We start from the raw sequence: 23,498 nt of genomic DNA, 5'->3' as shown, positions 1-23,498 counted from the left end.
TTATAAGAGCCAAAAAAATCAATCATACAACAGAATAGTCATTAAAAACAATATGATACAGAAAATTCATGTAACCAAATAAAAAGCAAGGTATCAAAGACTGGTCATTGTATGGCCTTTGTATGTAAAGTTTTGAAAAATGATAAATATAAATAGGTTTGTTTATGCACTAAAAATGGTTAATGAGCCCAATGCAATGGTCTCTATGTATATACTCAGCTACTCAGGGGCCTGAGACAGGAGGAGCACTTGAGCCCAAGAATTAGGAACCAGTCTGGGAATCACAGGGAGACTCTATCTCTTTTAAAAAAAAAAATGGTTAACAGGTGCACACCTTTGTAAATAAACCCAAAATTATTAACCATGTACTTTAAAAAGATGAATTTTATACTATATGATTTATCTCTTAATAAAGTTGTCATTAAAAACGACTGGAGGAGATTAACAGCTGTTAAATTTTGGAGAGAAAAATTATGGAAGGGGGAAGGAAATGGGGTTTTCGCTTTTTATTATGTAATTCACTGAACTATTTGAATTTTCCTATCATAAATATATATTTCTTCTACTTTAATTTTTAAGTGTAAACAGGGGTTATCTATGTGGTAGGATTATAGTTGAGTTTTGTTTTCTTCTTTATATGTGCCTGTGTGAAGAAAATAAGACATGTATGGTTAAATGAAAAAAATACAAGTCTTTTAGCCTCTTATCAACTATATAGCTAAACTATAGCCAAACACCAGTCTAGATTTGGCTTGTGTAGTTTCTGCAGGAGTGACTGTAAAAGAGAAAAAAATCATACCTGCTTGCAGTATTTGGTTACAGCTGCTCCTATAGGGTGTTCACTGTTACTTTCAGCAGTCCCCACAATGGCTAGGATCTTATTACGTGATATCCTATTACTTTCCACTAGAACCTTTACTTGGTTCACTACTGGGGTTCCATGGGTAATGGTTCCAGTCTTATCGAATACCACTACCTTTACCTGTAAGAAAATTAAAAATACAATGCATCTATGACTTGATAATCCTTAACATCACCTTTCCAGAAATGAGAAAATACTTACTTTGACAAACAGATTACTATTTTGTTTTGTATAGACTGACTTTTGACTTAATTTGACTTCATGGTCTTTGGGAAAACAAAAAGGAAAGAAAAGGAAAAACTGTTTAATACTGCTAAATGTCTGAGAATACATGATTAAACAATCAGAGCTAATTGTTAAGGGTTGACTGTTAATAGGTAATTAAGAGGCCTCTGGCGCCTCCAGGGAAAACACAAAGGCTTTCAATACTAATGAATTATAGATCCGTTGGGGAAATCTGGGCAATATACAGATGATTATAAGAAAATAGTTAAGTAATTACGCTGCGATGAGTGCCAGTAAAGACTAGCTGTGTTGCTTTGGCTTGATTTGAGACTTGGGCTGAGAAGAGAAAGCTCAGGGAACCAAAGTGGGAAACTCAGCCCACAATGGAAAAGGGAAGAATCTGGAATTCCAGAACACACGCACCTCACTGTAAACGCAAGATAAGAACCTTGAAAAACAATAGCTCAAGGAACAAAGATTAAAGAGAAATGAATATTAAATACAAAGCATGATTCTGGACAAGAGAAAATATAGCTATAAAGGGCATTATTGAGACAATTGAGGAAACTGGAACATGGGTGTAGATAATAGTATTATATCAATATTAATTTCTTGATTTTGATAATTGTACTGTGGTTACATAAAGGAGTGTCTTTGTTCCTCAGAAAGGTGCCCATCACCTGCAGCAAAGGTTGTATGGTTCTCTATCCTAGTCCTGCAACTTTAAATTTGGAATTATACCAAAATAAAAACATTTCTGTGAAAATGGCCTGTATTCACTGGCTAGATACAGTTCCAGATTTCTTCTATATTTATTGCATGCATCTGTATATACTTTATATCCTCATATTAGTAGAAATGTGTGTGTTTGTTTATTTATTTATTTATTTATTTATGAAATGTGGTTTTAATTGAAGTCAAATAGCCTTAATTGAGATTATGAAATCCTAATATGAGACAGATCAGGGACACAATTATATTTCTGAAGTCATGCCTTAGAACTGCCAGCTGGTGGCAGCAAAGGCAAAGAAAGTGCATTATAAAGGCAGATTAATGTAACTTGTAAAGGCAGATTAATGTAACTTGTAAATGCAAGTTAATACTGAAGAACATAAACAGGGGGTCACACACAAATGCATTAGAAGCCTGCTAATCTTTGGCAAATTTTCCCAAGTAAATACTTATTCCATCTTCCTGCCCTAAAGACTTGTCTAGACTGAGCTGGTATAAGGCTACAGGTTTCCCACATCAGTCTGCTCTAAGAAAATAAATCTGAAGTATTTTTAGAGATCTTCGATAACTAAAGCCAATCTGAAGCAGAACCAAAACACTTTTCTACCTCAATCATCAGAACAGTCCAAGAAAAAACTCAGCTTATGAACTACGTGGAAATAATTTAGGACTCTCTTCTCAAGTTTGGATGGGCAATTTGTAGTTCTGGGAACTGCCTTACCTTATGAGCCATCTCCAATGGCTCTCCACCTTTGATAAGTATACCATTTTGAGCACCTACTCCTGTACCCACCATCACAGCAGTTGGAGTGGCCAGTCCCAGTGAACAGGGACATGCAATACACAAAACTGTGATAGAGGCTTGGAAAGCAAAGCGTATTATCGTTTCTGTTCGGGAGATACTTCTATTGTAGCCCTTTAGAAGAAAGGTATAAATTTTGGTTAATTGATTTAAAGCTGTTCAAAAGAAAAGAAACAAAGCTTAGCCCGTTTAAATAAGACAACAATGTTAAAGTTACATATCCTACCTAGATACCAACATATATGTTTTGGTTACTAGTAAGAAATTTTTTCTTTCATGAATATAATAGTGACATAACTGATAAATAAGTACTAAACTCAAGATTTCATTTTTTATTACTCCAGCATTACAAACTATGGAGTGAATATAAAAGGAAGACAAAACTCCACTTTTTTTTCTTTTTTTTTCTTCTTCTTCTTTCTTTTTTCTTCCCCATATGAAGACTGAGTGTTCATATTATGAACTTTCAGGAATAGCTATAAACATGGGGCATGATTCTCAATAAATGTGATTCTGAACAAATAGAATTCTAGTCCTCTGCATGCTAAGATCATAAATCTGGGGCTGGGGATATAGTTCAGCTGATAGAGTGATTGCCTTACATGCACAAGGCCCTGGGTTCAATTCCCAGCACCACACACCCACACAGACACCAAAAAAAGATCATAAATCTGCCTTTTACACTATTCTTTAAAGACAATGAAAAAAACTCACCTGGCATGTCAAGGTATTTAAATCATATTTCAACAAAATTCTTTCAGATGTAACAATGTGAACTGAGCTTATGCCCTAGTTGAGCTCCTAGTAACACCGAGTGCTCATGTGGGGAAATATGATTAGCAGTTTTAGGCAAAATCTCTGAGGACCCACGGAATTCATGAGAAAAATTCCTGAAGAACACACATTCTAAAATATTTTCCAACAATCTTTTTTTAAATTTTTTTAGTTGTAGTTGGACACAATACCTTTATTTTATTTATTTATTTTTATGTGGTACTGAGGATGGAACCCATTGCCTTGCATGTGCTAGGTGAGCACTCTACCACTGAGCCACAACCCTAGCCCCCTTCCAATAATCTTACTGTTAATTGTGCACTTAACCAAGATGGATAGCTTAAACAAATATTTTCATATTATGTACACATATGTTATACCAATAAATGATGTACCCATATGATGTACTAATGACTGAAACATAAAATAGATACACAGTTGTTATAATTCTATTTTTTGTTTTGTTTTGGGTTGGTTTTGGTACCAGGGAATGAACTCAGGGGCACTCAGCCACTGAGCCACATCCCCAACCCTTTTTTAGATTTTATTTAGAGACAGGGTCTCGCTGAGTTGCTTAGTGCCTTGCTTTTCCTGAGGCTGGCTTTGAATTCTCAATCCTCCTGCCTCAGCCTCCCAAGCTGCTGGGATTACAGCCATGTGCCACCATGTCCAGCTATTTTTTTTATACCAGGGACACTTAACCACTGAGCCCTAGCCCTTTTTTATTTTGAGACAGGATCTGAGTTGCTCAGGGCCTCACTAAGTTGCTAAGGCTAGCCTTGAGTTCATAAACCTCCTGCCTCAGCCCCCTGAGTTACTTGGGATTTCAGGTGTGTGCCCCCACACCTACTTTCTACTTTTTCTTTAACTGAAGGGACAAAAAGTATAAAACAGTGTACAGCATGGCATTTAAGAAAATAAAACAAAGTAAATCTTTCTTAAAGTGTTAGGGTTTTTAACTAAGTTCTTAAATATTCATCCAACAATAGATCTATATAGAAATGAAATTGGAAAAGATTTTCAAAGATATCTAGTGTTACGCTTTCATGTATATCATATATGTATGTTTTCACATGTTATGTTTTAACTAATACTAATTATAATTCTACAATGTAGGTATTATTATCTCTATTGTATAGCTAAGAAAATGGAAGATTACAGAAGTGATTTAAATTTATATACCTAATTTGAGGCACAGAGCAAGTCTACTTTATCACTTTACAACAACAAACTTTAGAGATCATCTGAAGTTTTTCTAATGTATCTATATAGTCTTTTGTGAAAACAAAATCACGCCAGAAACAAGACTAAGTATAAAATGCAAAAGTTCAATACTTCCTTTTGGAAAAATCACAAAGCATAATGAAAATTTTTTTCCAAAAGGAAATCTTTTATGTTTACATAAAAGCAAGTTTATTCTCATGAGTCTCCCACTCCATCCCCTTAAAGATACAGTAGTTTCCACTTATCTGTGGTTTGAGTTATTAGCAGTTTGAGAAAACTGTGATCCAAAAATATTAGGTGGAACCAGGCATGATGGCACATGCCTATAATCCCAGAAGCTCGGGAGGCTGAGGCAGGAGGATTACGAGTTCAAAGCCAGCCTCAGCAAATTAAGAACCCCTGGGTCCCATCCCCAGTACAAGAAAAAAAAGATTATATATATGAAAATTATAGAATAAATAATTTGTAAGTTTTAAATTGCATGCCATTCTGAGTAGCCTGATGAAATTTCATTCTGTCCCACTGGGATATGAATTATCCCTTTGCTCAGCATATCAATGCTAAATACTACTCACCCATTAGTCACTTAATAGCTTTCTCTCAGTTATCTGAACAACTGTTGAGGTATTGCAGTATTTGTGTTCAAGTAGTCCTTCTTCTTTTAATATTTATTTTTTAGATTTAGGTGGACACAATATCTTTATTTTACATTTATGTGGTGCCGAGGATCAAACCCAGTATCTCATGCATGCTAGGTGAGTGCTCTACCTTTGAGCCACAACCCCAGACTAAGTAGTCCTTCTTTTATTTAATAATGTCCCCAAAGTTCAACAATATGATGTTGACAATTTGAATATGACAAAGAGATGTCATAAGTGCTTCCTTTAGGTGAAAAGGTGAAAGTTCTTGACAATAAGGAAAGAAAAAAATTATGCTCAGGTTGCTAAGATCTACTATAAAAATGAATCATCTACTAGTGAAACTGTGAAGGAAGAAAAATAATACAGGCTAAATTAGTTGCATATCAAACTGCAAAGTTATAGTCACAGTACACGATAAGTACTTAGTTAATATAAAAAAGGCATTAAATTTGTGTGTGTATATTATATATATTCACACACACATATATATAATTTTCATTCATATATATATTTTTTTTCATTCATATATATATGTGTGTGTGTGTGTGTATATATATATATGAATGAAAATTATATATATAGTGTTTGGTACTATCTGTGCTCTTTCAGGCATCTACTGAGTAGGGTCTTAAAACATGTTCCCTGGAGAGAAGTAGATACTATAGTAGTGGTAATTTTTTTTTTTTTTTTGGAACTCGGGATTCAAGATTCAACCCACATCCCCAGCCCTATTTTGTATTTTATTTAGAAAAAGGGTCTCACTGAGTTGCTTAGTGCCTCACTGTTGCTAAGGCTAGCTTTGAACTCATGATCCTCCTGCCTCAGCCTCCCAAGCTGCTGAGATTATAGGCATGTGCCACCATACCCAGCCAATACCCTTTACCCATTTTTTTTTCTTTTTGGAGCCAGGCCTTATGCATGCCAGGTAAGCAAGCATTCTACCACTGATCTATACTCCCAGCCCATACTGGTAATTTTATAAGTTATGTCCACATAATTACTTCTGCAAAAGACTCACAAATGGTTTTGCATAATGAGTTGTTCCAAGTCACTTACAGGAAAGTAGGTTTCCACAATTTCAAAATTCAGAAATCCAATTATAATCCATACCAAGAGGGTAGCAATGGAAACAAATACGATAAAAGGAACAAAATAGCCACTGAGTTTGTCTGCAAACTGCTGGATAGGAGCCTAGAATTAAAAATCATAACAATAATAATTATTATTTTATCTCAAAGTCTCCTTTCCTGATACTGAATACAGAAAATTTTTTCAGTAGTTAGCACAGATAGAAATATCTTAATAAACTCCATAACCATTCAACAAAAATAATTAAAGAAAATATAAAATCTTGAACAAGATTTACTTGGAGAAGGCTTTAAGGAAAATACTTTTCTTTTTCTACTGGGGGGGTTAAGCTACCTTTGATGTTTGTGCCTCCTCCACAAGTTTGACAATTTGAGAAAGGGTTGTGTCTGCTCCAACGTGGGTTGCTCGGATAAGTATGGACCCATTCTGGTTAATGGAACCAGCAATCACTGTGCTGCCAGGTTTTTTAGCCACAGGCATTGCCTCCCCTGTAGGAATAGTAAAGACAGATTCAGGCAGCATAGATGATCACCACTTTCAAACGTACCACCATTTGTTGACTGTCAAAAAACAAGGAAACTACTGGCATGTATAACTAAAAAGAACAAATTTTTTAAAAAGAAACTAGAGAAGATTCTCCCTTTATGAAATATATACTGGACAAATGCCTAGGTGAAAGTTTCCCTCCCCTTTTCCTCATGTCAGTTCTAGGACAAACCCAGGGATACATACTTCAAACTGAAAACCCTAATATGTTAGCTCTTGCTAAGAGATACTTTTGGAGCTTCACCCTAGTCCTAGATCACTGGTTCTCAACTTGTTCTCAAGGAGCACTTAGAAATGTAGGCAGGAGTTATTCTTTGTAATAAAAATGACTGGAATGAAAGGGCATGGGAAAATGGACCAAGGTCAGGGACACTAATTTGTACTACAGTGAATAAGACAGTCCTCCTGAACTAAGACTTTTCCCATCCAGATTGGAAATGGCACCCCTACAGAGCATTAAATTATTTCTCCATGGTCCATAAACTGAGCCCCTTCTGGGACTATCTGGAGAGTTGAGGAGGAAAGAAGTTATTTTAATTCTGCCCCTAATTGGCCTTAATGATCTAAGACCTCTAAAAATACTCTAGGCCTACTCTTTTAGAGCAGACCCTGATACAAAAACCTTGTATTTTTAACCCAGATCAGACTTGACCAGTCTTTTGGGCGAGAACAGATAATTGCCCAGAAAAAAAATTTGCCAAAGCCTATCTGGCTCTAAAGGAGACTAAGACAACTTCCTTTGGTTAGGAATTCGGGTAATTAATAATCTTCAATGAAGAGTCTCCAATAGCATAACTAAAACCACAAAGCAAATCTGAAGAAACTCATTTAACACAATCTTAAAAGTAATTCATATTCTCTTTGCTCATAATTCACTCATGTACAGTTTCTACAAAAAGTGCTTCATCTTTAGTGCCTATATTCATTAACACTTTGGATTCAGTTCACTTTCATATCACAAGCCTCTAAAAAAACACATTACCTGTGATGAGGGATTCATCTACCATAGAATGTCCTTCAATAACTCGACCATCCACCGGAAATTTGCCTCCTGGAACAACTTTAATGATATCTCCACGTTGTACAAGTTCCACATCCACTTGTTCTTCACTGAATGTAAGTTAACATAAAAAGTATCATAACAATGTAGTTTTTACCCTGACCTACCCATGTAAGCTTTGTAGCTCATGTCAAGCTTCAGGCTCCATAATTACTACCAACGGAAGCTAAGATCAACATTTAAGTCAGGAACTACCACATTGGTCTTGCTCACTGTTAGTGAGCACAAAATATTTGTTGAATAGTCATTTAATGAATATTTACTAAATATTTGTTGAATAGTCATTTAATGAATAAGTGAAAGATTTAAAAATAATGTGATGGGTTCTATTTAACTGAAAAATTTATTGTGTAAATTTGTCTAATAATTTTACGAGTATAAAACTGACAAATACAAAGTAATGGAATCTAATCAAGCCTTTAGCTAATTTCCAATTTATAAGTAACATAGGAGTTACAGAATAAGTTAAATGAACCAAGTGTGGAGGCACACACCTGTAATCCTAGTGACTCAGGACTCTGAGGCAAGAGGATTACAAATTTGAGGCTAGCCTCAGCAACTTAGCAAAGCCCTAAGCAACTCAGTAAGACCCTGTCACAAAATAAAAAAGGTGAGAGATGTAGCTCAGTGGTAAATCACCCCTGGGTTCAATCTCCAGTACCAAAACAATAAAAATAAACAAGTTAAATGATATCACAAGGAAGCTAAGAGACAAATTTAGATAGTGGAATATTATATAGAACAACTGATAGATGCTTCTTCAACAAGTCAATTATATTGGGGGTGGGGAGAAAGAGAGGAAGGAGATATTCTAGATTAAAAGATATTCTAGATTATCATAAGACACATGATAGGAATGTATACATGAATCAAAACATCACACTGCATCTCAAATATTTACAAATATTGTGTGTCAATAAAAACTCAAATAATGTTTTTTGGTATCAGGGATTGAACCCAGTGGGGGCTTAACCACTGAGACACATCCCCAGCTATTTAGAGAAGGGTCTCACTGAGTTGTGTGGGGCCTCAATAAGTTGCTGAGACTGGCTTTGAGCCACTGGGATTACAGGCACATGCCACCACACCTGGCAAAACTCAACTAATTTTTAAAAACTGCAAATGATACAGTGATATTATTTGAATTCTATTTCAAACAAAGATACATAAGACATTTTGGAGACAAAAGGAGAAATGTGAATACAGATTGATTATTAGAAGACATTAAGTAGCTGGGCATGATGGTGCACACCTGCAATCCCAGTGACTTAAGAGGCTGAGGCAGGAGGAGAATTGCAAATTCAAGGCCAGTCTCAGCAATTTAATGAGACTCTATCTCAAAATAAAAACAAATAAAAAGCATTGGGGATATGGCTCAGTGGTAAAGCACCCCTGGGTTCAAAAAAAGAAGACATTAAGGAATCATTGTTTACTTTGATAGATGTAAAATGGAATATGTCCCCCTTTTTAGAAGTATTTATACAGAATTTTAGCAATAAAACAATATGGTTTGGATATGCTTTTTTTGGGAAGTACTGGTGATTGAACCCAGGGGTAATCCACCACTGAGTTACATCTCCAGTCTTTTTTGTTTGTTTTTGAGACGGTCTCACTAGGTTGCCCAGACTGGCCTAAACTTCTACTACAACAACAAAAAGAAAGATAAAATGACTAGATGAAGTAAAGTGTGGCAAAATATGGAAAACTGTTAAGTCTGGGAGATGAATTATGTGGTCTTATGAAACTTTTCTCTCTACTGCCGGGTATATTTGAAAATTTCTGTAAGAAGTTAAAAAAAAGAGAAAGGAAAAGAATGAAGATAAATACCTCAGGAGGATATTTTCAGAGTTAAGAGTTACAATAGTTGCTTCTGTAGCTTGTAGTGAAATCAGCTTTGCAAGAGCCTCTGATGTTTTACCCTATAAATTAAAACAAATACATTAGCAATGCTAAGAAATAGAATGTTCAGATCTTAATTAAAATTAAGATATAACTTTAACATTTACCAAAAAGTCAGCTTTGGAAATATTAATTTGTTCAAACGAGATAAAAGTTCATATCAAAAATATGAAGCAGGGCTGGGGCTGTAGCTCAGTGGCAGAGCACTTGCCTAGCATGCAAAATGGGTTTGATCCTCAGCACCACATAAAAATAAATAAATAAAATAAAGGCATTCTGTCCATCTGTAACTACAATAAAAATATTTAGAAATGAAGCATACAAAATATTGAAAGTATTAAATATATTTTATGAAAAGTATACATTAAAAAGAAAATATTAGGAATTCAATAAATACATTGGAAAAGGACATAATAGGCAAATCATTTAAAAAGAAATATAAATATCCACTGCATGGAATAGTGTTTATTACTAATGGAAAAAATACAAGCTAAAGCAACCCATTAATATCATTTAATGCCTAATAACTTTGCACAGATTTAGATAAAATGCAATGCTGATTAGGTTGTAGTACACTAGTTCACTGACATACCCTTGATGGCAAAACACTTCTGGCTACAACTTATAGCAAGAAACAGAGAAAAAGTTTTATGCCCTTTAACCTGGTAATCACATTCTTTATAATTTCAATAAAGATACTAGTTCAAAGGAAATAACTATTAGACATGAATATGTTCAATGCAGAATTATCTAAAATTTTTTTAAAATGGTGGAAACAACCTAATTGTGAACAAAAGCAGAAGAGTAAACTAAAGAATGCTGACTTAATATGCTATTATTCAGAAACATTAATAATTGCCAGGTGCGATGATGCACACCTGTAATCTCAGCAGTTGGTAGGCTGAGGCAGGAGGATCACAAGTTCAAAGCTAGCTCAGCAAAAGGGAGGTGCTGAGCAACTCAGTGAGACTCTGTCTCTAAATGAAATAGAAAATAGGGCTGGGGATGTGGCTCAGTGGTTGAGTGCCCGAGTTCAACCCCTGGTATGCCCCATTAAAAAAAAGAAAGAAATATGAAATAATTCTCTAGACTGCAAAAACTGGGAAAAAACTTTATAGTGTTAAGGATACAAAGTGCTAAATATACATTATGTTTGCAAATCTTAAATAGAAAGGAATTAGAAATGGACCATGGATGAAATTTTTCCATCATTATTTTAAACCATGTGGTTACATCAGTCTTTTAATTAGTAATGTGATATAAATAAGTGTTTTTCAAATGTCTCCCTCTTAAAATAACCATGTACATACTTTATTCTATAAATTTGTTAAATCTATTAAAGTACTATTCAACTTAAATATTACCAAAACAAAAATACTTCTTTCATGAAAGGGAATCAGGGAAGGGGAGGGAAAGCTAAAGGAAGGTAATGGGGAAGTAGATAAATCAGAGTATGTTATTGGCATGTACTTATATGTCACAATGAAATCATTCAAATGCACTAATAAAAAATGTTCAAAGGGGAGGTACTGGGGAATGGAACTGACCAAATTACATTATATGCATATATGAATATGTAACAACAAATCCCATTATTATGTATAATTACAATGCACCAATAAAAGTAAATTTTAAAAACCAATTTTTCCCAAAACCTACTTATTGCAGTAAATGGTTTACTATATAAATCAATGTAGAAAATATTGTGGTCATTTATCTGATACCCAGGATTTTAATAACCATCAACCTTTCTTACTTTACCTTTGCTATATGTTCCAGCCATCGGCCTAGTGCAATAAACACAAACAACATGGGAGGTGTGTCAAAGAAAGTAATAGGGTTCACTTTGGCTCTCTCATACATTGCAACCAGAAGAATAACCAAAGAGTAGGCAAATGCAATGGTGGTTGCCAGCACAATCAGTACATCCATATTTGCTGTCTTATGCTTCAATGCTTTGTAAGCTTGAATGTAGAAGTACCAGCCTCCAAAAAACTGTAATATAGAAATGATAATCATTCAGTATTTAAAAATGCCAAAATCCACATGTACACTTCAACAACTTAAAGTATCAATATCTACAATTCCTCTGGATTTTAACTGATACACAAATATAAGGGGAGATTTTAAGCTGAGGTAAGTTTATATTTTAGCAGATGTGGATGTAGAAGGAGAGATTCAAATTGCTGTACCAGTCCTTGAGGGCTGTCTTTTGTGATCCAATGGATATTTCACATTATAAGGAAAGATAGCTAGTTCTTGGATTTTTCTTTTTGATATTAACAAAACACAACAACAAGGACAAAAATTTACATTTTGGTCAGGATTTAAAAATGTTTTTGTTATACATGTTAAAAGTTATAATAACAGTAGAATCTATTTGATACATTTATATGAGCACGGACTATATCTTATTCTAATTAGGATCCCAGTCTTATGTATGTTGAGATTCACTGTGGTGTATTTATATATGTACACAGTAAAGTTATATCAGATTCATAAAACTCAACCCCTTCACCTAGCACCATTAGTCATCCTAAGTGGTATTTTACAAGCTATTGGATCTATTGGCTGCATTTGTTGGTAAACATAACTGGAAAGCTCATTTTCATTAGTATGAGAAACATACTAAGATGTTTTTAAAATCATTATTACCTTTTATAAGGATCAAATAAAGGAAGAAATTTATTAAATGGAAGTGTTCTATTCCACAAAGTTCATCTCAAGGGCTGGGGTTGTGGCTCAGTGGTAAAGTGATTGCCTAGCACGTGCAAGGCCCTGGGTTTGATCCTCAGCACCACGTAAAAATAAATAAATAAAATAAAGGTATTGTGTCCAACTAAAAAATAAATATATATATAAAAATTTTATCTCAAAACAAGGGTTAAAAACATATAGAAAGTAAGAAACCGAAGTGCCAGGGAAAAATAATAAATATAAAGCTATATTCAGAAATAGATATGAATATCAAATCCAAAAATTTGAATTCTTGTTCTCTGCTTTGTCATTAACAACATTCTTAGGAATAAAATGACATCTTTTATGTACTTCAACTAACTATTCAGTTTAATATTAGTTTTGTAAAACATCCAACATAAAATAATCAGATTTCTCACTAATACCTGTTTTGCAATCAGAAATAACTTCCCTGGCCACATTTTGGATATTTTTTCATTACTACCAAATATGCATGCTACATTTCACTTGCCTGTACAGGTACACATAATAAAAAGGACAGCAAATTCATAATGGACAATCCTGGCAGGATCTGGCGCTCCAGGAACATAGAAGAATGAATGTTGATCATTTCCTCATTACTAATGTTCTGATTATGGTGAAGAGTTGTAAGGTGGTGGTCTATAACCATCATATATATCATCAGCCCCATTACAGGAATACAGAAAAATAGGCTCACAAGGAAGGACCGTCTCCATCTTACATGGAAAAAAGTAAGAAAAGAAACATAATTTATTAAGTAGCTAATGGTTAAAGATGCTGTGTACTATAAAGAAATTCAGATTGTAACCTTTCTACCCAGTATAAGGATGATATAAAAACTCATATGCTATCAGGAAGTTAAATTTGCAATAAGGAGTCAAAATCTGGTTTTTTTACTGACATCCCAAAAAAGTACTTACTGTCTTATTTCTCGTTTATGGTCTAGGTGACTTGCTGACCGATCCTTCTTGACCAAAGAAGCTTCAAAACCTAAGCTCTAAGGAAATTCATGAGAAAACAATTATTTCACTCAACATATAAATATTATATAGAGAAATTCTAAGCCATGATATTGTCATTTAGAGCAATTCAGTTCAATTACTGAGTGTAAGTCCCTCTGTGAAATATGTAGATTATGTGCTTCCTGATGTTGATTACCTTTGTTTCTAATATTTCATCAAATAAGTTAATATTTCCTTAATTTTAGTTAATGTCTATCTTTCTGCTCTCAAACTAACAATTTAACTCAACTGCAGTTGTCCTCAGTAGAGGTTCTCATTAATAGTTCACAAAAGGGCTGGGGTTGTGGCTTGGCAATAGCGTGCTCCTCTCGCACGTGGGAGTCGCTGGGTTCAATCCTCAGCACCACATAAAAATAAATAAATAAAATTAAGGTATTGTGTCCAATTACAACTAACAAAAAAATTTTAAAAAAAATAGTTCACAAAAGCTAGCACCATACTAAATACATTATTCAAGACCTCATGTATGCTAGTCTTGATTCTGATTCCATCAGAAATAGAACTTAAATGAAAATCATTTTCCCCAATAAAACAAAGTATAAAAAGGAAATTACACCTAAGTGAGACTCACATGAGTTTAGATACTAACATACACTATATTTTTAACTGCTAGGAAAACTGTTGCCATCTTACATCTTGGTAGTGTAGTACAGAGAAGAGAGTCAGAGTGATTAGGTTCAAATCCCAGTTATACTTACCAGTTATGGACAAGTAACTTCTCATAACCTGAGTATCCTCACCTCCAAAATTAAGATGGCTATGCTGCTGTGGGAATTAGGAATTGAAGCTTTGCAATCTTGCATTATTGAGTACCTTCATGTCAATATGATACCTTTGTGTCATAGGTACTCAATAATTCTAGCTTCACTAAGATGTTAATGGTATTGTTACCTTTACTAATTGGATCTTCTCTGAATTATTAATATACTTTAGATTATTGGAAGATCAATTTTACAGCACATTGAAATTTTTAAAGGACTTTCCATGTATTATTGCTTAAAATTTGCTAAAGAACACAGGATAAATATGGTGCAAAGAAAAGGGCTTGTCTTTTTAATTCTTTTACTTTAACTTAAAAACAGAGTTTTTGCTTTGACCTAACAATGTATCTAACGTGATGCTTCATCTGCTTAGTGATTAACAAAAATCTTACTCATAACAAATCTGATTTATTTCCATTTTCTATAGCTTATGGTATACTTAGAGTATAGCTTATGGTATAGCTTATGCCTAACATGTGTGAAGCCCTAAGTTTGATCCCCAGCAGCACACACATAAAAAGTCTTCACTTCCATTTTCTAAATATTTTAAGTGAGTTGTAGTTCTAACTTAAGTCTGTTTGTAATTAATAGTGATTTAAATGTACCTTTGCTTAAATTTTCCTAACAAAGACCAAGGGAAAAAAATCAGAAACATTTGCATTAGATTTTGAGATAGATCTTATCTGGAATATTCAAAGGGGTCAGATTTTTTTTCAATGTCTCTATCTGAAGCAAACAGATGTGATATACTGAGGTGTTGGTTAAGTAGGTAAGAATACAGAAGTGCAAAGCCTTGGTACTTACTTCAATTGTATGGATAATATCTCTGGGACCAATAATTTCTGGATCATATTTAATATGTGCTTTGTTTGTTGCCAGGGCCACAGAGCAGTAGAAGACCCCTCTGTGTTTTGTGAGAGTAGACTCTATTTTATGTACACAAGAGGCACATGTCATTCCTCTTACCTGTTGAAGAAAAAGCCTTTGTTATTCAGAAATATTCTTTTTCTTCCATTAAATATGAGTTAGTACTTTTAACTAAAAGGACTCTTATGAAAAATCTCATCTGTCCTATTAGTATGCTTCAGATATTATCATTAGAATATCATTTTTATATTACATGAAACAAAGATATATAGTCCTAACTACTATAGGTTAGATAGAAGAGCATTTCATTAAAAATCTATCTCTTCCTGTCCCTACTACTAAAGTAATAGAGGATTTGGTATCTCTCATTGTTTCTCATATCTAAATGCCTTGCTTCTCTCTAGATTTTTTTGCATCCTGCTAAAGTATATAGCCTTTAATATTACTTTCAGTGAAAGTTAATAGGTGACTGAAAAGTTTCAACTTTGTGTCTATAAAGATATGGTTTTCTCTACATCTTAAGTGGGGTTATTGTTTAGTTGTGTATTAAAATTTAAATTGAATGGGCAGGATTTTCAGAATGACTATGTGAGGACCTCAGCAAATCTTTTCCTCAAAGAAAAACAATAGGCCAGGCCTATCACAGGTGCACACCTTTAACACTGGCAACCTGGAAGGCTAAGGTAGGAAGATAGCAAGTTTGAGGCCAGCCTGAGCAACTTAGAGGGATTACAGGCATGTGCCACTGTGCCTTGCTGTATTGTTATTCTTTTAAATATTTTGTTTTTTAATATTTAAATATTTTGTATTTTGTTCCATAACATGTCTACATTTAATTTATATAGCCATTTCTTATTAAAAGACATTTAGGTTGGATCTAAATTTTTGTTCTTAAAGTTTTATAACAAATATAACCTTATATATGCTCATATTTCTATAGGAAAGAACCCTAGCAGCTGATTTTCCAGGTTGGAGAAAATGATCTTTTTTGGAAAATGATCATTTGAAACCAGTATGCCCTACATCTGTTCTATAAATTCATTTATAAAATTTAAATCTTTAGTGTATCTGGAATTCATTCTTTACTAGATAGAAATCATGCTACATTAAAAAGTTGATTTTCATTTACTCATTCAAACCTAATTCTTAATGAACATACAATTATATTCTATGCTTGAAGAGCACCACAAACTCATATTTTATCCTTCCTTTATTTCATTATATATCTTATTTTCCCAGCCTTTATCTTCAGAACTCTTCTATGAACCCTCACCAAGTTTCCCTGGAAATTTTATTAACCATACAAAAAGTCTTACTTACAACAAGTTCCAAAACACCATCCCCTTCATCAGCATTTTCTATCAAAGTGGCACCAAATCCAAGGTCTCGGATAAATTCTGCTATCAATGGTGGTTGTATAACAGTAGGATTATATCTTACTTCTGCCTTGCCAGCCATCAGGGCAACAAGTACAGAATATATTCCTAGGAACATTCATAGAGATAATAAAACAATAGAAATAATAGTCCTTCTAAAAAAGGAGTAATGTTATAATTATATTTTTGTATTTTTTCATTTAACTGTAAAGGATCAAAGTAAAATTAATTACTTAACTTTATACAAGTCTTGAACCCAAACCAAATAAAACTCTTTGTCCTTCATAAACCTTTTATGGAAAGTTTCAGTTATATACACGTAAGAGAGGAAAAACATAAATAACTTAATGCAAACATCACCCAGATTCTACAATTATCAATACTACTTGGCCAATTTTCTTTTTCTTTTAAGAGACAGGATCTCACTATGTTGCCCAGACTAGCCTCTAACGCTTGGGCACAAGTGATCCTTGGGAAGTAGCTAGGACTACAGGTATGTGCCACCACACCCAGCTTTTATTTATCTATATTACTACTCATGGTATTCCTCGCCCTCTACCTGGATTATGTTGAAGAAAATCCCAGATGTTATATCATTTCATGTGTAAATATTTAAATATGTATTTCTCAAAGACCCCAAAGATAATCAAAATAGGGTTGGGGTGTATCTCAGTTGTAGAATGCTTGCTTATCTTGCACAGAGCCCCAGCAACGCAAAATATAAATGAATAACCATAATACCATTTTGCACCTAAAATAATTCTTCATTATCATCAAATACTCAGGAAGTATTCACATTTCTACAAATTGTATTATAACTGTTCATTAGTTTAACAGTTTTTTGCTTGAATTGGGATCCAAGTAAGCCCTATGGATTGTAATCGGTAAATTGACTATACTTGTAAACATAAGCATTTTTAGAAGCTAATAAGATAGAGTTCTGGAGAAAGGAACTTAGACAATCATCACAATTGTAGCAAAGAATCCAAGAATATACCAATGTACATATTGTAATATTATTAAATAATAATCATTTCTTAAAATTCTTCAGTTTCATTGTCTAGCACACACTAAGCTAAAAGGCTCTTATTCCTTGGGAAAAAAAGTGTCATACAACTTGCTAACAAAGCAAACAACATGATTGCTGTTTGTTGGTACAAACTTTTGTTAAAATCCATTTCACTTATGTAGGCTAGCTACTGCTGTCACTGCAAGAAGATAATTAACTCCACACAGCAGAATAGCAGCCCTTTCTAGGAATCTGTGGTACTTGGTGGCTATCTGACAGGAAATAGAGCTAATAGTCCATAGGTTAGCTCTGCAGTTTGACAGGAAGGAAAAAAAATTCTGAATATTAATTTAATAATAGTTTCAAGTTTAAAAGTACCTAATATACAAACTCTATGCATTTTGGGCTTTATGGGTACCAAATAATTGAGATGATCAGTTTACAAGAAGAGTATCAATAGGAAGAGAAGGGTATACAGAAAGAGGGAAAAAATCTTTTTGCTTCAGTTGATTGTAATCTATAGCTAAGCAGAAACAGAAAGGAAATACGATTTTTCAGATTTCAAAAATGTTGAAACTTATGTTCAGGGGCTGGAGTTGTAGCTCAATGGCAGAGCGTTCATCTAGCATGTGTGAGGCACTGGGTTTGAGCCTCAGAACCACATAAAAATAGACAAAATAAAGACATTCTGTCCATCTACAACTACAAAAAAATTTAAAAATATAAATTAAAAAATATAAAAACTCAATCACTTATATAAATTAATTTTTAAAAATTCCTCTAACTATAATTGGAACTCTTTCGATTCTTTTTTTTTCTTCTTTTTAGTAGTGGGAATTAAACTCAGAATGAATTTTTTTTAAAAAAGCACCTGCTCTACAACTGAATTTTATTTTCACTGACTCTATTCATTTTTAGAAATATAATGCACACTTAATTGAGTAAATGCTAATGCTACTTAGTTCAAGAAAAGTGAATATAGTGACCCAAGCAAGGTTAGCAATATACCTAATTGGGCTAAGAGGTGATAAAGGGTACAGTATATAGTAAATAGAAGAAAGTACTGAATGAATTTAAAAAGTTTTGTAACTGGTACAGGTATTGCTTGTTTCATAAAAAGCCAATTTCTGAATTGCCCCAAAATATTCAGTTCTCTAACTAAACAGGAACCTTGCTAGCTTCTTTTTGTTCATTTGCTTGGCAACCTCCCTCTTTTTTTAAATAATCAAAATAACTTAAGCGTTTACCACATTCCAGTTTAAAATCATGGGGGGGGGCTGTAATGAAGGATGCAGACATAACAGAATGCAGATAAAACAGTATTAAACTGAAGATGGCTCTGTATATCATATATTTTGTTGAAATAATGTTTTCACCTTAATACATAGATGTTGTGATTATTACATACACTTGGAGTTATTTACCCAATGATGAGGGTAAGTTTACACTCATCCTTATTTCCTTATCCAACCCTTGTGAATGTATGACTGAGATATTTAGTAGGTTAGGACAACCTAAGTACCAAAACTAAGACAGATCTCATTAAACATAATACATAATCAATATATAATAACTGTAACATCTGAATGGTTAAGAAGAATACTGTTATCCTGAAAGTCTATAAGTATGAATGTATATAATAAGCTAAAACATCTGAGCATGATTGAATAAAAAAATTGTGGTATAGATGTTCTAAAATTTATAACTTAAAATCTGGATACAATATTAAGCAATTTTTGGACAGTTTTACCATAAGCAAAGATCAGATATCAAACTGTTAGAAGAGAACAAATATAATTAAAAAATATATTGTTTTTGATCGACTCCTTGATCCATGTATGGTAACACTGAAACCCTGATGGATTCTAATTTTCAGTTTTAACCATAGCTTTAACAGAAAATTTGTTTCTTAAAATCCATTGTAGCCATGATTCATAAAGAAGAGTAATCCTGTACATTTCCTTCTGCTATTTTTTCTGTAATTGTCAATGACATTAAAATGTAACCATGAGGTAAACAAGATAACACTAACAAAAACTGGCTATTAGGACATCAGGGTGGTTCAGCATATCACTGACAGTCTTTATGAAGAATCATAAATGTGGTTACAAAACACATAAGAGAACAAAAGGAAAAGAATTCTAAAATTAGTATACAAAATATCAAGCTTTAAGTGCCTTACCTTCTTCACGCCTTAAATTCCTTTCAATGTTTGCTACACAAGAAGCACAAGTCATGCCAGTAACCTGTATGTAACACTTAGATGAAGTCTTCGCCTCCTCCTTATTATGAACTAGTGTCATTGTCTTATTTAATTCAATAGTTGATGACAAAGGTGGAATTTCTGATGAGGGCTGAGCTATCACTACTAATGGTTCATTTGTATCTAGAAGAAAGGGAAAGATTCTTTTAATTTGTGATATTGATTATTCTCCAACTGCCACCTTGTCACATATTACAATCCACATCCCCAAGCACTGCCAATCCATTTATTTAAAACCAAAAAGGTCCTACAAGTCCTCAGCAAATATGTAGTCTTTACACTTTCCCACCATTAACTTCCAGTTTCGACAGTGCCCAATATACTGTACTGAAAGCTATGCAAATACAGTCTGTCTTTCAGCCAGGTATGGTGGCACATTCCTGTAATTCCAGCAATTTGAGAAACTGAGGCAGGAGATTGTAAATTTGAGGCAGGAATGGGCACCTTAGCAAAATCCTGTTTCAAAAAATATAAAGGGCTGGGAAATGTAACTCAGTGGTAGAGTGCCCCTGGGTTTAATCCCTATCACAAAACGACAACAACAAAACAGTATTTTCAGACTGTGACTGAATCCAGGTAAGTGAAAACATGAAAAGTGAAACCCTGGATAAGGGAAGACTATTAAGTGGAACAAAAAGCAGTTTATAAAACAGCATTGCAATACGATTTCATCTAAAATGTTGCGAGCATATGCATAAGAAAGCATGGAAAGCTATATAACAAATTTAACAGTGACTACTTCTGGAGTGGGGTTAAGGCAGGGATAGAATGAGAGAAGAACAAATTCCCTCTACTGATGCTACTTATAGTTTGAATTTTTAGCACACATTTAAAATGTCTTTGTGGACAGTATAAGAGGCAAGGAATAAGAAGTAGTCTTTATTTTGCATAAAGGAATATTCAGAGAATCTCTATATAGAATATTTATAAACCATGGAACAATTGTCATCCCAGAAGCTCCCCTATAGTCTCAGAAAATATGTCCTAGTTTAGCCATTGAGGTATTAATCGCTTCCCAAAAAGGGAAAGATCATTCTAATACATTTCTGCACCTATAAAAATGCCAAAATTTTTCCTCTCCTGTTCATGAAGAGGTGATATGGAAATTTCTACTGACCTATCTAACTTGTTCTTTCTCCCACTTGGACCAAAAAAACCGATGCAATTCTATTTGGGCTAGTGCACAAAAGAACCCTTGCTTGCACAGTTTCCAGGATGTTGAAGAAGAGCATCTTTGGAAGAAACTTTAACAAAAACCTGATCATTTCCCTAAAGAATAAAGATGCAGATTTCTCATATAAGGGGCTGGGGTAGTGGCTAGCAGTAGAGCGCTCGCCCAGCATGTGCAAGGCCCTGGGTTCAATACTCAGCACCACATAAAAATAAATAAATAAAGTTACGGGGTATAATCCATGTATGTATAATATGTCAAAATACACTCTATTGTCACAAATATCTAAAAACATCAAATAAAAAATGCAGATTCTGGTTTTGTACACTGTAGTTGGGACCTGGGATTCTGCATTTCCACCAATCTCCCAGCTGATGGCCATGCGGCCCAATATGGGTACAGCAAAAGACAGTTTCAATAGTAAAGGACCATATTCTCCCCATTCCTAAATTTGTCAATATCTGATCTTTTTACACACACACACACACACACTTTAGTTATAATTGGATACAATACCTTTATTTTATTTTTTTAATGTGGTGCTGAGGATCGAACCTAGCGCCTCCAACATGCTAGGCGAGTGCTCTACCACTGAGCCACGACCCCAGCCCCAATATCTAATCTTAAGTGAATCACTTTGGAAAACTATTCATTCATATTATAACAATGTTATTTAGAATACTGAAGGAGAAAATTTACCAAATAGTACCACCCTTTTTGTTTTGTTTTGTTTGTTTACACTACTCAGGATTGAAACCAGGGCCTTATCCATGCTAAGAAAGTACAACTGAGACAGATCCCCAGCCCTTTAAAAAAAATTGAAACAGGCTGGCCTCCAACTTGCCATCTTTCTGTGTCAGCCTCCAGTGTAGCTAGGACTATAGACATGAGCAACTTCACCCAGCTTCACTGTTATCTTAAAGGACTCAAAAAGTAGGCTCCTTCAGCAAAAAGTAATAACTTGGGCTTTTAATAAATCCATTATTCTAATATAGCCAGAAACTTCCTTCATTCTCTCATAATTACTACTGAATCTTAATCATGAACTTAGACAATGAGAAAAAACGGTTTGTCGTGCCCATCACTGTAAGTCTTGTTTCAGAGCCATTTAGCTATTTTTGGTACCAGAGGTAACCTTGAATACCATCTGCAATTTTCACACTCTGGAAGTACAGTATTAAAGTCACAGAAGTGGACCCTTCAGTTACTGAGGCATGACTTCTAAATAAAGAGTCATAAAATTGTGACCTTTAGCCCTGTGAGTGTGGCAATCAAATAACAAAAGCTTCTACCTTTCACAAAGACAGTGAAGTACTAAAAGGTCACAATTAACAAATGGTTGATGTATGTCTGTCTTTTTTGGGTGGTGGTGGAGATTGAACCCAGGGCTTTTGTGCATACTAGCGAATCACTCTCCCAACTGAGCTATATCCCCAGCCCCTGGCTGGCTTGCAATTAGCTTTTCTACAACACTTCTTATGCTTAAATAAATTAAAAGGAAAGTTGTTTTTCCTATACTTGAGGCAATAATTAGAAATGATTAAAAAAATCTGAAGGATTTACAATCCAATACTCAAAAGTGGAAGGGGCTCCGTGTAATGTAACAAATACATAATCTAAAAATGGCTGAAAACAATGATAAACATCATGTTTGCAATTTACTCTCAAATAGTTCACACACAAAATAATATTCACATATGTATGTGTGTATATACATAAATGTATATCAGAGAATGAGAAAACATAGGTAATGAAATATGAACAACTGGGGATATATATGAAATTGATAAACAGGATTTCTTTGTACTGTTCTTACAATTTTCTTGTAAGTTTGAAATTATTCAAAAAAAATTACAGCCTGGTGCAGTGGCACATGACTGTAATCCCAGTGATTCAAAAGGCTGACGTGGGAGGATCACAAATTCAAGGCCAGCTTCGGCAACACAGCAAGAACCTGTCTCCAAATAAAAAGGGGCTAAGGATGTAGCTTAGTGGTAAAGCACCCCTGAGTTCAATCCTCAGTACTGAAAACATAAAAGTTATAAAAGGAAGAAACTTAAGAGTATTCTGTGTTCTTTAATTGGTTAATGAAGACTTCACATATTGCATGTCTTTTTACTTTACTAGAATGACAATATTGATGATTGTGATAAAAGGTGTCTCCCATTTTTCTCACAACCTCCTTTAACATTTATGACCCATGCAGGACACAGAAGCAAAAGGCGTTGATCCCTTCATCAGAGTACAAGTCACAGGGGCAGACTCTGAGTAGAGGATTAGCTCTGACACTGATACTCAGAAAATTAAAATGGTTAGCCACAATTCTGGCAGAATCTTGAACTCTGATTGATGTCTAGCAGAACCACAGGTTAAAGTCATTTGATATCAACCTTTAATCCAAATAACATGGGTCACTGTTGTTGCAGCTCTAATTGTTTTAGAGTAACATTCATTGTG

At 34.1% G+C, this 23,498-nt stretch overlaps 1 protein-coding gene across 4 annotated transcripts in view; it reads right to left on the bottom strand.

Annotated features, from left to right (window-relative positions):
• Atp7a (ATPase copper transporting alpha) overlaps positions 1-23,498 on the bottom strand; it is a 148,070-nt gene that overhangs the window by 16,085 nt on the left and 108,487 nt on the right. For all 4 annotated transcript variants that reach the window (XM_058584912.1, XM_046462140.2, XM_058584911.1 and 1 more), the window contains 12 exons: positions 19,790-19,993; positions 16,543-16,706; positions 15,160-15,321; positions 13,493-13,569; positions 13,063-13,288; positions 11,616-11,849; positions 9,783-9,874; positions 7,878-8,005; positions 6,683-6,837; positions 6,317-6,451; positions 2,541-2,735; positions 800-982 (listed from right to left, as the gene is read on the bottom strand). In XM_058584912.1, coding sequence (XP_058440895.1) covers positions 800-982; positions 2,541-2,735; positions 6,317-6,451; positions 6,683-6,837; positions 7,878-8,005; positions 9,783-9,874; positions 11,616-11,849; positions 13,063-13,288; positions 13,493-13,569; positions 15,160-15,321; positions 16,543-16,706; positions 19,790-19,993 — 1,955 coding nt within the window. The remainder of the gene's footprint in view (positions 1-799; positions 983-2,540; positions 2,736-6,316; positions 6,452-6,682; positions 6,838-7,877; positions 8,006-9,782; positions 9,875-11,615; positions 11,850-13,062; positions 13,289-13,492; positions 13,570-15,159; positions 15,322-16,542; positions 16,707-19,789; positions 19,994-23,498) is intronic.

This window comes from Marmota monax, unplaced genomic scaffold (genome assembly GCF_021218885.2).
Source record: "Marmota monax isolate L192 unplaced genomic scaffold, Marmota_monax_Labrador192_F-V1.1 WCK01_AAM20220418_F8-fsc00192, whole genome shotgun sequence".
Lineage (NCBI taxonomy): Eukaryota > Metazoa > Chordata > Mammalia > Rodentia > Sciuridae > Marmota > Marmota monax.
Note: the sequence above shows the minus strand (reverse complement) of the source record. Positions and strands in the feature narration are given on the sequence as shown.